Source organism: Salmo salar, chromosome ssa02, assembly GCF_905237065.1.
Source record: "Salmo salar chromosome ssa02, Ssal_v3.1, whole genome shotgun sequence".
Lineage (NCBI taxonomy): Eukaryota > Metazoa > Chordata > Actinopteri > Salmoniformes > Salmonidae > Salmo > Salmo salar.
Window position 1 is genome coordinate 28,195,151 of NC_059443.1, and position 18,286 is coordinate 28,213,436.

Here is an 18,286-nt window from a genome sequence, read left to right on the forward strand (position 1 = left end):
AAACATTAGAAATATGATGGCCATGCATTGTTTTTGCTTTTTCATTGTAAGTTAATTTAGTTGTGTGGCTGCCATCCAAATAGCGTTGCACTTCTGTAGTCATCTGATGAAAATGAAGCTATTTTATGCCGAATGTGTTGCACTAATGTATTTTATGTGAAGGAAAACTATAGTTGCACATCCTTGATCACTCTATTGAAGAAAAAAAACACTGTTGACTTTCAATATAAAATGTGACCCCTGTCAATACACAGCTGGACTCACCTGCTACCGCTTTCTCCCGTTGTGCTATTTACAAACAAACACGTGACTGGCTCAACTGTGCTGGAGAATGAAGTAAGCTTCATAATGTAAAATAATGTGACGGGTGAAATAAGAACGCGATGTGCTTTATCTCCTAAAGCATTGCACAAGGTGACTGCAGGTATTTACTTAAAAAATAACTACATATATTAAAATGTATTGAGAAACTTCAAATAAATAGTTTCAGCAGTTTAGGTGGTATTCAAAGACCATCCAGTGGCTATTTCTAAATACCCCGGTATACAGAATAAACAGGAGGCTGAAGAAATTTGGCTTGGCTGCTAAGACCCTCACAAACCTCTACAGATGCACCATTATGAGCATCCTGTCGGGTTGTATCACCGCCTGGTATAGCAAGTGCACTGTCCGCAACAGCAGGGCTCTCCAGAGGGTGGTGCGGTCAGCCCAACGCATCACCAGGGGCACACTGCCTGCCCTCAAGGACATCTACAGCACACTGTGTCACAGGAAGGCCAAGAAGATCATCAAGGAACTCAGCCACCGAAGCAACGGCTTGTTCATCCCACTACCATCTAGAAGGCGGAGACAGCACAAGTTTATCAAAGCTGGGACCAAGAGATTGAAAAACCGCTTCTAGCCGGCCTCCAACCAGTACTCTGCCCTGAACATTAGTCACTGTCACTACCACTCGGTACTCTACCCTGCACCTTCGAGACTGCTGCTCTACGTACATAGTCATTGAACACTGGTCACTTTAATAATATTTACAAAGTGTTTTACCCACTTCATATGTATACTGCATTCTAGTCAAGGCTCATCCTATATAACTACTGCTGTACACACCTTTTCTATTCATATACTGTCCATCATGTCTATACACACCATCATATACAGGACACATACACTGAGTGTACAAAACATTAACATAGACTGACCGGGTGAATCCAGGTGAGTATGATCCCTTATTGATGTCACTTGTTAAATCCACTTCAATCAGTTTAGATGAAGGGGAGGAGACAGGTTAAAGAAGCCTTGAGACAATTGGGACATGGATTGTGTATGTGTGCCATTCAGAGGGGGAATTTAAGTGCCTTTGAACGGAGTATGGTAGTAGGTGCCAGGCACACTGGTTTGACTGTGTCAAGAACTGCAACGCTGCTGGGTTTTTCACGCTCAATAGTTTCCGTGTGCATCAAGAATGGTCCACCACCCAAAGGACATCCAGCCAACTTGACACAACTGTGGGAAGCACTGGAGTCAACATGGGCCAGCATCCCTGTGGAATGCTTTCGAACACCTTGTAGTGTCCATGCCCTGACTAATTGAGACTGTTTTGAGGGCAAAAGGGGGTGCAACTCAATATTAGGAAGGTGTTGCTAATGTTTTGTACACTCAGTGTATGTTTATATTCCGCACTTTGACACTGCTTGTTCGAATATTTCTATATTTATTTATTAATACATTTTTATTTGGGGGATTTGCGTGTATCATTCTTACATATTACTGCACTTTTGGAGATAGGAACATAAGCATTTAGCTACACCCGCAATAACATAATATGTGTACGTGACCAATACAATTTGATTTGATTACAAGGTCAATACACACTGAAACATCCACAGATGAAATATCTCTGGGCAGACAGACAGTCAACATACTTATCTATTGATGCTTTTAGTCTTGGAGCAGGAAAGAAGGTGCAGCAGGTCTGTCCTTTATATAGTTCTTTGACAATAATAATTTCCCCAGAAGGTTAGTTCTCTACTTGAACAACAATTCAACATCCTCCCCGTCTCTATCCATCCGTGAAAACTTCAGAATTAGAGTTGAAAGCAAAATTCTACTTGGTGCTTTAAAACGTTACATTATTTCCATTATATGATTCTCACTAGGGAAACCATGCTCTATACATATTCATGTAACGTACATCCGATGTGTTTGTCTTACAAAATAAGCCCATTTCATAGACACAGATACATGAGAAACATAGACACAGATATATGACAAATACAGCGAGAATACCAGAGTGCAGCTGGGCTAAAGTTAGTGGTGCTGTCTGAGACAATGCAGGGACCGAGACAGGGACAGGGACCGAGACAGGGACAGGGACCAAGACAGGGACAGGGACCGAGACAGGGATAGGGAGAGGATTGTGGTGCTGTCTGAGACAATGCAGGGACCGAGACAGGGACAGGGACCGAGACAGGGACAGGGACCGAGACAGGGACAGGGACAGAGACAGGGACAGGGACCGAGACAAGGACAGGGACAGGGACCGAGACAGGGACAGGGACAGGGACAGAGAGAGGGACAGGATTGTGGTGCTGTCTGAGACGATGCAGGGACCGAGACAGGGACAGGGACCGAGACAGGGACAGGGAGAGGGAGAGGATTGTGGTGCTGTCTGAGACGATGCAGGGACAGGGACCGAGACAGGGACAGGGACCAAGACAGGGACAGGGACCGAGACAGGGAGAGGGAGAGGATTGTGGTGCTGTCTGAGACGATGCAGGGACAGGGACCGAGACAGGGACAGGGACCGAGACAGGGACAGGGACAGGGAGAGGGAGAGGATTGTGGTGCTGTCTGAGACGATGCAGGGACAGGGACCGAGACAGGGACAGGGACCGAGACAGGGACAGGGACCGAGACAGGGACCGAGACAGGGACAGGGACAGAGACAGGGACAGGGACCAAGACAGGGACAGGGACCGAGACAGGGACAGGGACCGAGACAGGGACAGGGACCGAGACAGGGACAGGGACAGGGAGAGGGACAGGATTGTGGTGCTGTCTGAGACAATGCAGGGACCAAGACTGGGACAGGGACCGAGACAGGGACAGGGACCGAGACAGGGACAGGGACCGAGACTGAGACAGGGACAGGGAGAGGGAGTGGATTGTGGTGCTGTCTGAGATGATGCAGGGACAGGGACCGAGACAGGGACCGAGACAGGGACCGAGACAGGGACAGGGACCGAGACAGGGACCGAGACAGGGACAGGGACCGAGACAGGGACCGAGACAGGGACAGGGACCGAGACAGGGACCGAGACAGGGACTGGGACAGAGACAGGGACCGGGACAGGGACAGGGAGAGGATTGTGGTGCTGTCTGAGACGATGCAGGGACCGAGACAGGGACAGGGAGACAGGGACAGAGACAGAGACCGAGACCGAGACCGAGACAGGGAGAGGGAGAGGATTTTGGTGCTGTCTGAGACGATGCAGGGACAGGGACCGAGACAGGGACCGAGACAGGGAAAAAGACAGGGACCGAGACAGGGACCGAGACAGGGACTGGGACAGAGACAGGGACAGGGACCGAGACAGGGACATGGAGAGGATTGTGGTGCTGTCTGAGATGATGCAGGGACCGAGACAGGGACAGGGACAGAGACCGAGACCGAGACCGGGACAGGGAGAGGGAGAGGGAGACGGAGAGGATTGTGGTGCTGTCTGAGACGATGCAGGGACCGAGACAGGGACAGGGACCGAGACAGGGAGAGGGAGAGGATTGTGGTGCTGTCTGAGATGATGCAGGGACAGAGACAGGGACAGGGACCGAGACAGGGACAGGGACCGAGACAGGGACAGGGAGAGGGAGAGGATTGTGGTGCTTTCTGAGACGATGCAGGGACCGAGACAGGGACAGGGAGAGGGAGAGGATTGTGGTGCTGTCTGAGACGATGCAGGGACAGGGAGAGGGAGATGATTGTGGTGCTGTCTGAGGCGATGCAGGGACAGGGACAGGTTTGTGCTGCTGTCTGAGGCGATACAGGGACAGGGATGAGGACAGGAACAGGGAGAGGTTTGTGGTGCTGTCTGATGGCAATGCAGGGACAGGGACGGGGACAGGGACAGGGAGAGGTTAGTGCTGCTGTCTGAGGCGATGCAGGGACAGGGACTGGGATGGGGACAGGGACAGGGAGAGGTTTGTGGTGCTGTCTGAGGCAATGCAGGGACAGGGACGGGGACAGGGAGATGTTTGTGGTGCTGTCTGAAGCGATGCAGGGACAGGGACTGGGATGGGGACAGGGACAGGGAGAGGTTTGTGGTGCTGTCTGAGGCGATGCAGGGACAGGGACGGGGACAGGGAGATGTTTGTGGTGCTGTCTGAGGCGATGCAGGGACAGGGACTGGGATGGGGACAGGGACAGGGAGAGGTTTGTGGTGCTGTCTGAGGCGATGCAGGGACAGGGACGGGGACAGGGAGATGTTTGTTGTGCTGTCTGAGGCGATGCAGGGACCGGGACTGGGACTGGGACAGGCAGGGATTTGTGGTGCTCTCTGAGGCGATGCAGGACAGGGATGGGGACGGGGACAGGGAACGGTTTGTGGTGCTCTCTGATGCGATGCAGGGTCAGGGATGGGGACGGGGCCAAGCAGGGGTTTGTGGTGCAGTCTGAGGCGATGCAGGAACAGGGATGGGTACGGGGACAGGCAGGGGTTTGTAGTGCAGTCAGAGGCGATGCAGCAGAGACAGTGACAAGTGACAGGGAGGCTGTCACAGTAGCAGGTCCACTGAGGGTCCCAGGACTGGCCGTGAGTGTTTGTTTGCTGCTCCTTTTATATATCATTATCAGGGTTGACTGGGAATTTGATGTACATTTCACATAATCCCATTACAAATGAGGCAGCTAGTTTTACTCTACCAGATACGATAAAGGACGAAAAATATGATGACAGTAATCATTGCATGCCATTATTATTGTATTATTAAGACATTTCTCCTCTCACACATAAGGTAAATAGCTTTCCCCTCCCAGAAACTCAATGTGAGATTGTCTATCTGTATGAGAGAAATGGTGATGAGTTTGGAGCGTGCTGGCACACGGTCTGACGTGACTTGCAGCTGCTAATAACCGCGGTGAGGATCATCTTGGACTGTGAGGATGCAGTGTAGCAGCCTCTTGCTTCCCATACCCTGAGGCAGTACACACTGTCCCTGGCATGGTTGTGAAATGCATGAACATCTTTAGATGGCAATATGCTTGGAAAGATTTACACATAACTGGTGCCACATTGTCATGTTTGGAGACATGAAACAATGTTACGGTATAGCCAGAAAAATATGTTAACATTTTGGCATTTGTGACCGTTTCCAAATGCATCTTCACCAAGAGATCAAGCTTTCTTCAGCAGAGCTCTTACTCCGCTCCTCTGACTTTGGCTCTGAGATAAACTGAGTGGATTCAACGTGCCACATATTGTATAAAGATAATTTCTCTTTCTGCCCCTCTCTAGCTCATTCTAACCCAGCTGCTGCTTGTCCTTGACCAGACCTTTATGCTGACAAAGGGGATTTCTTAGAACCTCGCCATGACAATGACAACACTGAGACTGAAAGGATCAGGGATGAGAGCCAGCGGGAACGGGCACGGGTGGGCAAGCAGCAGAGAGAGAGAGAGAAAGAGAGGGGGAGAGGGAGAGATAGGGAGATGGGGACATATGGAGCAATGCAAGAATAGACACATGAGACTATGAGGAGTCATTTGACCAAATGCTTGAGGTTAAGGTTTGTCCTGTTTCCTGATTAGGAAATGAGTGATAAGAGCATTTCCTCGTTGTCAGTTCTGTCTCAGCCCCCCCCCCCCGCTCTCTGTGTGCCTCCCTCTCCCATCCCTCTCTCACAGCCCTGTGGCTGGAAAATTCCAGTTTAAAAATACTGCAACAGTTCCTTTGTTATAGTAACCCATTTCTTTCCCCCTCTCTACCTTATTTATTTTTCTGTTCTCCATAAATAACAGTGGAATAGGGATGAGAAAGAGAGAGGGAGGGAGAGAGGGAGACTCTGCACCATGTGACTGCTGTGTGCAAGCAGGGAGAAGGAGAGAGGATGGGAGAGAAAGTTTATAAGGCACAGTTTATAAGGAAATGTGAGAGAGAAGCCGGGGAATCTGTGGTGGCCAGCTGCAAGAGAGGAGATAGCGGAGAAAGGCTTTTAATTCTCAATCCCCACAGAGCCTTTGAAAATTACCAATCTTCTTATCACAGACGCAGGGCTGCTTATGCAAATTGTTGTGGAGTGGAACGTTTAAACTGAAAATTACTCGACAGCAGTTTTTTTCCTTCCTCTCTCTCTCTCTCTCTCTCTCTCTCTCTCTCTCTCTCTCTCTCCACATAGAAAGCCTGTTTCGAGTCTCAGAAGATGCATTACTTTGAAGCGAGTCAGGATTTAAAGACTCCAGACCCAGCTCTGGTCTAACGCAGCCGCTCTCACTGCCTTTGTAGCGGAAAACAGGGAGGAAAAAAGAGAAAGGAAAAGCATTTGAAAACAACATTCTGGTCTCACCTCCCTGCTCTGACACATCACCCATCGCCTGAGGAGGCTAGGAGCCAGGGAAATATATAAATATCTCTAACCCCTGTTTTCCATTCTAGTTATTTTCATTTCTAGTTGAGGTTATTTTTCATTCATTTTTTAAATATATTTTTTTACTACACATTGAGAGTTATGAACATGGGAGGATAACACAGCTTGTGTTCTATGTGGGGAAGTTGTTTGAAGCATTTCAAGTTTTAAGTTACACCACAGGCGATAATAGAAAAAAAAAGTTGATAAATGATGTTGAAACAATTCCCAGTCCATAGATATAACCCCTTGTAATGAAAAAGAGGATAGAGAGCATGTGAAGGAAAATGTTGTTGTTTCTGTGTTCTGTGATCTGACACTACTGGCTCTTAATGGTTTCTCTCATCATTTACCACCAAGCACTTGACCAAACTCAAATCAAGTCTTTATGACAAGTTATTTCTGAAAACACATTCTGATGTACAAACCTAATGTAACCCAATAACCCACAATTGTGTTTCAGCCATTTCACCTGGTATTATGATGGGTGCCTGCATGGTGTCTATTTAGTAGGGAATGTTGGGAAAGTATTTGGTGTGTAACTCCAGGGAGGAGATTTATGTTTGTGTTTTTGTATGTATTGAATATGTTGCAGATTTTATCGTTTTCTAATTTAATCTAATCTGATCTGACCCACAGAGGGAGATTAGGAAGAGGAAGTGTTACATGCTGGTGGCGGGAGGCTTCATCCTCACCCTCCTCATCATCATCATCGCTGTGTCAGCAAGAAAATGAAACCAACCCCAGAGGTAAGCCTCCTAAACCATCCAACCCTACTGGTGTTTATAAACCAGCAGCAGCCCAAGAAACAGAGCTTTACTTAGTATTGATATTGTTATACAGGTACTATATTGGAGTATTGATTGCTATAGTGACATTCTATTCTGATTGTAATCTGCATAGAGGCCTGCGACGCAGAGCAGACCCTGAGAATATGGCACAACACGTTAAAAGAGAATTTAGCTTTTTTTAAACCAAATGTAAATGGAATCTTATAGAAGGGTCCAGATACTTTTTTACATATTTCACTTGTTTTTGAGAAACTTACCCTAACCAGCGATTCACTTCCTCATCCTCATTGTGCAGTATTGGGCTCAAATGCTCAAATGCTACAAAAACACCCAAATTATTCCTTTTAGAATCAGGAACGTTCTCAGTATAGTGAGAACGTTAGTCTTTAGATGTTGTACACATGAAATTGTGTCAGTATGAACATTGTTACTTTTATTTCTTATTCTTATTCATATTTTTTATACTGCATTGTTGGTTAGGGGCTTGTAAGTAAGCATTTCACTGTAGGGTGAAACACCTGTGACTAATAATATTAACATTTGATATCTGCAAACCAGGATGAGGAACTGAATCGCAGGTTGGGGTAACTTTATCAAAAACAAGTGAAATCGCTAAGAAATAGTGTCTGGACCGCATGCCATTTATATAAAAAGAGATTTGGTTGTAAAGGGCTAACTTGTCCTTTAAGGATGCGTTCAGTGGATGCGTTCAATAGTTTTATTTTGTGATAAGAATTTGGGGTCAATTCTACGAAAACACAGCTTTTTAATTGGAGTGTCAGTAATGTGCAGGAAGGCTTCTTTCTTGAATTGGATCAATAATTGGAATCATAGTCAGAGGACACACTATGAAAGTGACTGACATTGACTAGCAACGTTCATAGCAACAAGACAGCAAAGTCATCTTTTTTTTCGCAGCTTGACATATTTGCTTTTATAGCAAATCAATATTTAAGTATTTTCTGTCAAGAGGAAATGTGGTGGGAAAGGATGTATCTTCATATATAACTGTGGCTGAAATACTGTAGATGGGTGTTCAATGATCTCTTAATGATCCTAATTTCCGATTGCTTCTGTTGGTATGATCTGAAAAGGCTTTTAACCACTTCAGTTTCCCTGTATGTGGTATGTTGGTTAGGCAACCACTACTTGACTATTTCTTTCTCAATGTGTGTTTATCACAGAGCAAGCCATTGTGTATAGAAAACATTAGGAACATCTTCCTAATATTGAGTTGGACCCCCCTTTTTCCCTACGAACAGTCTCAATTCGTTGGGGCATGGTGCCGAAAAGCGTTCCACAGTGATGCTGACCCATGTTGACTCCAATGTTTCCCACAGTTGTGTCAAGTTGGCTGGATATCCTTCGGGTGGTGGACCATTCTTGATAAACAGGGGAAACTGTTAAGCATGAAAAACCCAGCAGCATTGCAGTTTTTGACACAAACCGGTGCGCTTCACACCTATTACCATATCCCGTTCAAAGGCACTTACATTTTTTGTCTTGCCCATTCACCCTCTGAATGGGCAAGCAGCTGGAATGTTTCATGTGGTCGGTTAGCTCATTGTGTAGCTAGGGTAAAAGGTTGAAGAATGTTTCTCTGCCTTTCCAGGAAATATACAGATTTCTTCCAACCTTTGTGTTTTGTGACAGAAACAAAGACCCTCACTGTCAGCTCAGCAGAGGATAGGATCAGTGTAGAAGACTTTTGCCACTATTCACTAATTAACAGATAAATGAATAAATGTCATTGGATGTTGATGGAAATCCACAACTTTCCTTAAATGATATCGTAACCAATCTAAATGAACCCACAGTCTGGCGTCTTTATCTACCACTGATGGAATTACATTTAGGCCTCTTGTCTGACATACACAAATACACCTGAACCCACACGCAAACACAATCATAGTCACTGTATTGTACAGCCAATTGGTTCATCTTGAATTGGAGGTTGAGGCCTGTTGGGAGGTGTTCTCTAGTTATCTTCCCCACATTGATTCTCTCAGGTCACAGATTAGTGGGTCTGCAGGTTTGTGGAGCAACTTGTATCAAATCATTTGGAGCAGATGAGATGGAATTTCTCAAGTTGGTGTGTGTGTGTGTGTGTGTGTGTGTGTGTGTGTGTGTGTGTGTGTGTGTGTGTGTGTGTGTGTGTGTGTGTGTGTGTGTGTGTGTGTGTGTGTGTGTGTGTGTGTGTGTACTGAGCCCTATAGAAGAGGAAAGAACAGGGTTAGCAGAACCGCCTGGGTTTTTGCCAAAGCAGACGCAGCCATAAGCCTGGTATGGTCTGCCAGTTCTTGTACCAGAAACAGGATCCAAATAAACAAACAGAGTTTAAACAGAATTAAGCGTTCCGAGTATGTACCAACAACAAATTCAGTTTGGCTGCCATTGTTGTTGGTTGTTGGGCCTTCTTCCATTCTCGTTGATGCTGTTGAATGATTTTGAAGAAGGTACCGGTACTACAATACAGTACTCTCACATAATAATAATAATAATAATCCCTAATAATGATAACTTTATTTGTATAGCTCTTTTCAGTACTCCCACATACTCTAGCTGGAGTAGACTATAGTATGTTATACAGAAACATAATGAAAGACAGAGATACAAAGACAGAGAGAGACAGACAGAAGGGCACAGTATTACATAGTCATAGAGAGGGGAAACATTGACAGGTACGAACTATGAACACACTGAGGGTTAGAGAGGATATAAACTGAGCAAAAAAAGAAACGTCCCTTTTTCAGGACCCTGTCTTTCAAAGATAATTCGTAAAAATCCAAATAACTTCACAGGTCTTCATTGTAAAGGGTTTAAACACTGTTTCCCATGCTTGTTCAATGAACCATAAACAATTAATGAACATGCACCTGTAGAACGGTCGTTAAGACACTAACAGCTTACAGACGGTAGGCAATTAAGGTCACAGTTATGAAAACTTAGGACACTAAAGAGGCCTTTCTACTGACTCTGAAAAACAGCAAAAGAAAGATGCCCAGGGTCCCTGCTAATCTGCGTGAACGTACCTTAGGCATGCTGCAAGGAGGCCTGAGGACTGCAGATGTGGCCAGGGCAGTACATTTCAATGTTCGTACTGTGAGACGCCTAAGACAGCGCTAAAAGGAGACAGAACGGACAGCCGATCGTCCTCGCAGTGGCAGACCACGTGTAACAACATCTGCACAGGATCGGTACATGCGAACATCACACCTGCGGGACAGGTACAGGATGGCAACAACAACTGCCCGAGTTACACCAGGAACGCACAATCCATCCATCAGTGCTCACACTCTCCGCAATAGGCTGAGAGAGGCTGGACTGAGGGCTTGTAGGCCTGTTGTAAGGCAGGTCCTCACCAGACATCACCAGCAACAACGTTGCCTATGGGCACAAACCCATCATCACTGGACCAGACAGGACTGGCAAAAAGTGCTCTTCACGGATTCGCCTTTATCATCAAAGGAATGAGCGTTACACCGAGGCCTGTATTGATTTCGGGTTGATTTGGAGGTGGAGGGTCCATCATGGTCTGGGGTGGTGTGTCACAGCATCATCGGACTGAGTTTGTTGTCATTGCAGGGAAGACATTCTCCTCCCTCATGTGGTACCCTTCCTGCAGGCTCATCCTGACATGACCATCCAGCATGACAATGCCACCAGCCATACAGCCAGACTGCTCGTTCTGTGCGTGATTTCCTGCAAGACAGGAATGTCAGTGTTCTGCCATGACCAGCGAAGAGCCCGGATCTCAATCCCATTGAGCACGTCTGGGACCTGTTGGATCGGAGGGTGAGGGCTAAGGCCATTCCCCCCAGAAATGTCCAGGAACTTGCAGGTGCCTTGGTGGAAGAGTGGGGTAACATCTCACAAGCAAGAACTGGCAAATCTGGTGCAGTCCATGAGGAGGAGATGCACTGCAGTACTTAATGCAGTTGGTGGCCACACCAGATACTGACTGTTACTTTTGATTTTGACCCCCACCCCCCTCCCTTTGTTCAGGGACACATTAATCAATTTCTGTTAGTCACATGTCTGTGGAACTTGTTCAGTTTATGTCTCAGTTGTTGAATCTTATGTTCATACACATATTTACACATGTTAAGTTTGCTGAGTTTAGAAACAGAGAGAAAGAGAGCCAGAGATGAGAATACTATAGGCAGAGACAGGATGATATGGACAGGTATGAACAAACACTGAGGAGGATAGAGGATATAGACACTGAGAGAGTTACAGAGGCATAAAGGCAGAGAGAAGAATAGCGAGCACTATAGACAGAGACAAGTTGATATGGACAGGTATGAACAAACACTGAGGAGGATAGAGGATATAGACACTGAAAGAGATACAGAGGCACTATAGAGAGAGACAGGCTGATATGGATTAGAGGTCGATCGGCATGGCCGATTAATTAGGGCTGATTTCAAGTTTTCATAACAAGTTTTGGAAGCCGATTATGGCCAATTACATTGCACTCCACAATGAGACTGCGTGGCTGGCTGACCACCTGTTACACGAGTGCAGCAAGGAGCCAAGGTAAGTTGCTAGCTAGCATTAAACTTATCTTATAAAAACAATCAATCTTAACATAATCACTAGTTAACTACACATGGTTAATGATATTACTAGTTTATCTAGCTTGTCCTGCATTGCATATAATCAATGCGGTGCCTGTTAATTTATCATCGAATTACAGCCTACTTCGCCAAACGGGTGAAGATTTAACAAGCTCATTCGTGAAAAAAAAGCACTGTCATTGCATCAATGTGTACCTAACCATAAACGTCAATGCCTTTCTTAAAATCAATACACAAGTACATTTTTTTAAATCTGCATATTTAGTTAATATTGCCTGCTAACATGAATTTCTTTTAACAAGTGAAATTGTGTCAATTCTCTTGCGTTCTGTGCAAGCAGAGTCAGGGTATATGCAGCAGTTTGGGTCGCCTGGCTCGTTGTGAACTGTGTGAAGACCATTTTCCTAACAAAGACCGTAATTAATTTGCCAGAATTTTACATAATTATGACATAACATTGAAGGTTGTGCATTGTAACAGCAAAATTTAGACTTGGGGTTGCTGCCCATTCGATAAAATACGGAACGGTTCCGTATTTCACTGAAAGAAAAAACTTTTGTTTTCGAAATGATAGTTTCCGGATTTGACCCTATTAATGACCTAAGGCTCGTTTTTCTGTGTGTTTATTATATTATAATTAAGTCTATGATTTGATATTTAATAGAGCAGTCTGACTGAGCGGTGGTAGGCAGCAGCAGGCTCATAAGCATTCATTCAAACAGCACTTTCCTGTGTTTGCCAGCAGCTCTTCGCTGTGCTTCAAGCATTGCGCTGTTTATGACTACAAGCCTATCAACTCCCGAGATTAGGCTGGCAATAATATAGTGCCTATACGAACATCCAATAGTCAAATGTATATGAAATACAAATGGTATAGAGAGAAATAGTCCAATAATTCCTATAATAACTACAACCTGCGAGCTGCCCAGTGACACAAGCCTACCAGATGAGCTAAATCACTTCTGTGCTCGCTTTGAGGCAAGCAACACTGAGGCATGCATGACAGCATCAGCTGTTCCGGACGACTGTGTGATCACGCTGTCCGTAGCTGAAGTGAGTAAGACCTTTAAACAGGTCAACATACACAAGGCTGCAGGGCCAGACGGATTACCAGGACGTGTGCTCCGGGCATGTGCTGACCAACTGGCAGGTGTCTTCACTGACATTTTCAACATGTCCCTGATTGAGTCTATAATACCAACATGTTTCAAGCAGACCACCATAGTCCCTGTGCCCAAGATCACAAAGGCAACCTGCCTAAATGACTACAGACCCGTAGCACTCATGTCCGTAGCCATGAAGTGACTACAGCTCAGTGTTCAACACCATCAAAGCACCTCAAACACATCACTCAGCTAAGGCTCCTGGGACTAAACACCTCCCTCTGCAACTGGATCCTGGACTTCCTGACGGGCCGCCCCCAGGTGGTGAGGATAGGTAGCAACACATCCACAATGCTGATCCTGAACACTGGAGCTCCCCAGGGGTGCGTGCTCAGTCCCCTCGACTGCAGTCCCCACGACTGCATGGCCAGGCACGACTCCAACACCATAATTAAGTTTGCAGACGACACAACAGTGGTAGGCCTGATCACAGACAACGAAGAGACAGACTATAGGGAGGATGTCTGAGACCTGGCCGGGTGGTGCCAGAATAACAACCTATCCCTCAACGTAACCAAGACTAAAGAGATGATTGTGGACTACGGGAAAAGGAGGACCGAGCACGCCCCCATTCTCATCGACGGGACTTTAGTGGAGCAGGTTGTGAGCTTCAAGTTCCTTGGTGTCCACATCAACAACAAACTAGAATGGTCCAAACACACCAAGACAGTCGTGAAGGGCACGACAAATCCTATTCCCCCTCAGGAAACTAAAAAGATTGGCATGGGTCCTGAGATCCTCACAAGGTTCTACAGCTGCAACATCAAGAGCATCCTGACTGGTTGCATCACTGCCTGGTACGGCAATTGCTCGGCCTCTGACCACAAGGCACTACAGAGGGTAGTGCGTACGACCCAGTACATCACTGGGGATAAGCTGCCTGCCATCTTGGACCTCTACACCAGGCGGTGTCAGAGGAAGGCCCTAAAAATTGTGAAAGACCCCAGCCACTTCAGTCATAGACTGTTCTCTCTGCTACCGCATGGCAAGTGGTACCGGAGTGCCAAGTCTATGACAAAAAGGCTTCTCAACTGTTTTTACACCCAAGCCATAAGATCCTGAACAGGTAACCAAATGGCTACCCAGACTATTTGCATTGTGCCCCCCCCCGCTTTTTAAAGCAACCCGCTTTTTACGCTGCTGCAACTCTCTGTTTATCATATATGCATAGTCATTTTAACTATACATTCATGTTCATTCTACCTCAATTGGGCCGACCAACCAGTGCTCCCGCACATTGGCTAACCGGGCTATCTGCATTGTGTCCCGCCACCCACCACCCACCAACCCCTCTTTTACACTACTGCTACTCTCTGTTCATCGTATATGCATAGTAACTTTAACCATATCTACATGTACATACTACCTCAATCAGCCTGACTAATCGGTGTCTGTATGTAGCCTCGCTACTGTATATAGCCTGTCTTTTTACTGTTGTTTTATTTCTTTACTTACCTACTGTTCACCTAATACCTTTTTTTGCACTATTGGTTAGAGCCTGTAAGTAAGCATTTCACTCTATGGTCTACACCTGTTGTTTTCGGCGCACGTGACAAATAAACTTTGATTTGATTTGAGCTTTCAATGTTCTGAGCAAGGAACTTAAACATTAGGTTTTTTACATGGCACATATTGCACTTTTACTTTCTTCTCCAACACCGTGTTTTTGCATTATTTAATCCAAATTGAACATGTTTCATTATTTATTTGAGACTAAATTGATTTTATTTCTGTATTATATTAAAATAAAATAAAAGTGTTCATTCAGTATTGTTGTAATTGTCGTCATTACAAAATATATATATATATATATATATATATATATATATATATATATATATATATATATATATATAAAAATCGGCCGATTAATCAGTATCAGCTTTTTTTGGTCCCCCCATTTATCGGTATTGGCGTTGAAAGATCATAATCGGTCGACCTCTAATATGGACAGGTATGAACAAACATTGAGAAGGATAGAGGATATAGGCACTGAAAGAGATACAGAGGCAGATGGGCAGAGAGGAGAATAGCGAGCACTATACATCAGTTTAATGAGAGTGACGACGACAGAAATAACTGTGGAGCCGCTTCTTCTCTCGAATCAATAGCCTGGCTCTTTATGGTGCACTAAATAACGCCATAACTGCACCCTGACACTTATATCTGCAAATGATATTGCCGGCACCGCCTTCACATCTTGTTTACAGACTCATTTGGGAAGTGAGATTTTTCAATGTGCATGTTAGCACAATGTGCTAACTGTAACTACACAAGGTCTTTGTGTGTATGGGGAGGAATGGTTGCTGAAATCAGGGGTGCTAAAAGAGAGAGGTTTCAAAGGGTTTCGTCTAATCAAGCAGTGACCATGGACACTAAAAATGTGCCTGTCCAGTCTGTATCCTAACAGTTAAACTGACTGTTGGACATCATTATGCATCTAGATATTAGTACAGTTAAGGGATTCTCCTCACACGGGGCCCCATTTACGTAATGGATTTCCCCTATTTACAGTGCCTTGCAAAAGTATTCACCCCCTTTGGCGTTCTTCCTATTTTATTGCATTAAAACCGGTAATTTAAATTGATTTTTATTTGGGTTTCATGTAATTGACATACACAAAATAGTCCAAATTGGTGAAGTGAAATGAAAAAAATAACTTGTTTCAAAAAATTCTAAAATATAAAAAATAGAAAAGTGGTGCGTGCATATGTATTCACCCCCTTTGCTATGAAGCACCTAAATAAGATCTGGTGCAACCAATTACCTTCAAAAGTCACATAATTAGTTAAATAAAGTCCACCTGTGTGCAATCTAAGTGTCACATAATCTGTCACATGACCTCAGTATATATACACCTGTTCTGAAAGGCCCCAGAGTCTGCAACACCAGTAAGCAAGGGGCACCACCAAGCAAGCGGCACCATAAAGAACAAGGAGCTTTCCAAACAGGTCAGGGACAAAGTTGTGGAGAAGTACAGATCAAGGTTGGGTTATAAAAAAAAATCTGAAACTTTGAACATCCCACGGAGCACCATTAAATCCATTATAAAAAAATGAAAGAATATGGCACCACAACAAACCTGCCAAGAGAGGGCCGCCCACCAAAACTCACAGACCAGGCAAGGAGGCCATTAATCAGAGAGGCAACAAAGAGACCGAAGATAACCCTGAAGGAGCTGCAAAGCTCCACAGCGGAGATTGGAGTATCTGTCCATAGGACCACTTTAAGCCATACACTCAACAGAGCTGGGCTTTACGGAAGAGTGGGCTGAAAAAAATAAGCAAACATGTTTGGTGTTCACCAAAAGGAGACTCCCCAAACATATGGAAGAAGGTTCTCTGGTCAGATGAGACTAAAATTGTGCTTTTTGGCCTTCAAGGAAAACGCTACGTCTTGCGCAAACACAACACCTTTCATCACCCCGAGAACTCCATCCCCACAGTGAAGCATGGTGGTGGCAGCATCATGCTGTGGGAATGTTTTTCATCGGCAGGGACTGGGAAACTGGTCAGAATTGAAGGAATGATGGATGGCGCTAAATATAGGGAAATTCTTGAGGGAAAACTGTTTCAGTCTTCCAGAGATTTGAAACTGGGAAAGAGGTTCACCTTCCAGCAGGACAATGACACTAAGCATACTGCTAAAGCAACACTCGAGTGGTTTAAGGGGACACATTTAAATGTCTTGGAATGGCCTAGTCAAAGCCCAGACCTCAAACCAATTAAGAATCTGTGGTATGACTTAAAGATTGCTGTACACCAGCGGAACCCATCCAACTTGAAGGAGCAGGAGCAGTATTGCCTTGAAGAATGGACAAAAATCCCAGTGGCTAGATGTGCCAAGCTTATAGAGACATACCCTAAGAGACTTGCAGCTGTAATTGCTGCAAAAGGTGGCTCTACAAACTATTGACTTTGGGGAGGGGGGGTGTTGAATAGCTATGCACGCTCAAGTTTTCCGTTTTTTTGTCTTATTTCTTGTTTGTTTTACAATAAAAAATATTTTCCATCTTCAAAGTGGTAGGCATGCTGTGTAAATCAAATGATACAAACCCCCCAAAAATCTATTTTATTTCCAGGTTGTAAGGCCAAAAAATGCCAAGGGGGTGAATACTTTCGCAAGCCACTGTATCTAATATTATACAGACCACATAGTGGTGCTTGTCCCCCCAATACATTTCGCATGTGAAGGGCCACTAATCAGTGTGGTGTGCATACAATTTGCAGTCAACATTGTCTGATAATGACACATCAGCACATTTGCTCTAAAAATTGACAATTGTATTCCTTTCTAGTAAAGGTTTCCATTGTGGCTAAAAAGGATTTCATCATCATATTACACCGCTACTACTACAACACTATATTGGAATGGTTGATTTGATGGGACTCTCCTCTTAACTGGCTTCAAACAGGGAATCATGTGAATGGACACTCATGGGAGACCCTCTACTGCAGTGTATTGATCAGTAGTCAGGTAGCGTTGTACACACACACACACACACACACACACACACACACACACACACACACACACACACACACACACACACGCACACGCACACACACCGGAAGAACAAGTAAAGCGGGGGGCCAGGGACACAGTGCTGTCTGATCATAGAGAATCTCCAGTTTACACAAACACAATCAGAGGAGAGATTACAACCACATCCTGGAGCACCCTCAAAACACAAAGCACATCTTCACACATACAGTGCCTTCAGAAAGTATTTATTTCACATTTTGTTGTGTTACAGCCTGAATTCAAAATGGATTCAATAGATTTTTTTTTATCTCACCCATCTATACATTATAACCCATAATGACAAAGTAAAAACATGTTTAGATATTTTTACACATTTTTTGAAAATGAATACAAAAATATTAATTTACATAAGTATTCACACCCCTGAGTCAATACTTTAGAATCACATTTGGCAGCGATTATAGATGTAAGTCTTTCTGGGTAAGTCTCCAAGAGCTTTGCTCATTGTTCTTTGAAAAAAAAAATCTAGTTCGGTCAAATTGGTTGTTGATCATTGCTAGACAACCAAGTCTTCCCATAGATTTCAAAGCAGATTTAATTCAAAACTGTAACTCGGCCAGTCAGGAGCATTCACTGTCTTCTTAGTAAC

The 18,286-nt window shown here is 44.7% G+C and overlaps 1 protein-coding gene across 2 annotated transcripts in view; it reads left to right on the top strand.

Annotated features, from left to right (window-relative positions):
* The window catches only part of LOC106579417 (t-SNARE domain-containing protein 1), a 125,592-nt gene that overhangs the window by 80,479 nt on the left and 26,827 nt on the right, over positions 1 to 18,286 (top strand). For both annotated transcript variants that reach the window (XR_006760537.1, XM_045701587.1), the window contains exon 11: positions 7,258 to 7,367. Coding sequence is in view for 1 of the 2 variants with exons in the window: in XM_045701587.1 (XP_045557543.1) it covers positions 7,258 to 7,353 (96 nt within the window). In the remaining variant the exon portion in view is untranslated. The remainder of the gene's footprint in view (positions 1 to 7,257; positions 7,368 to 18,286) is intronic.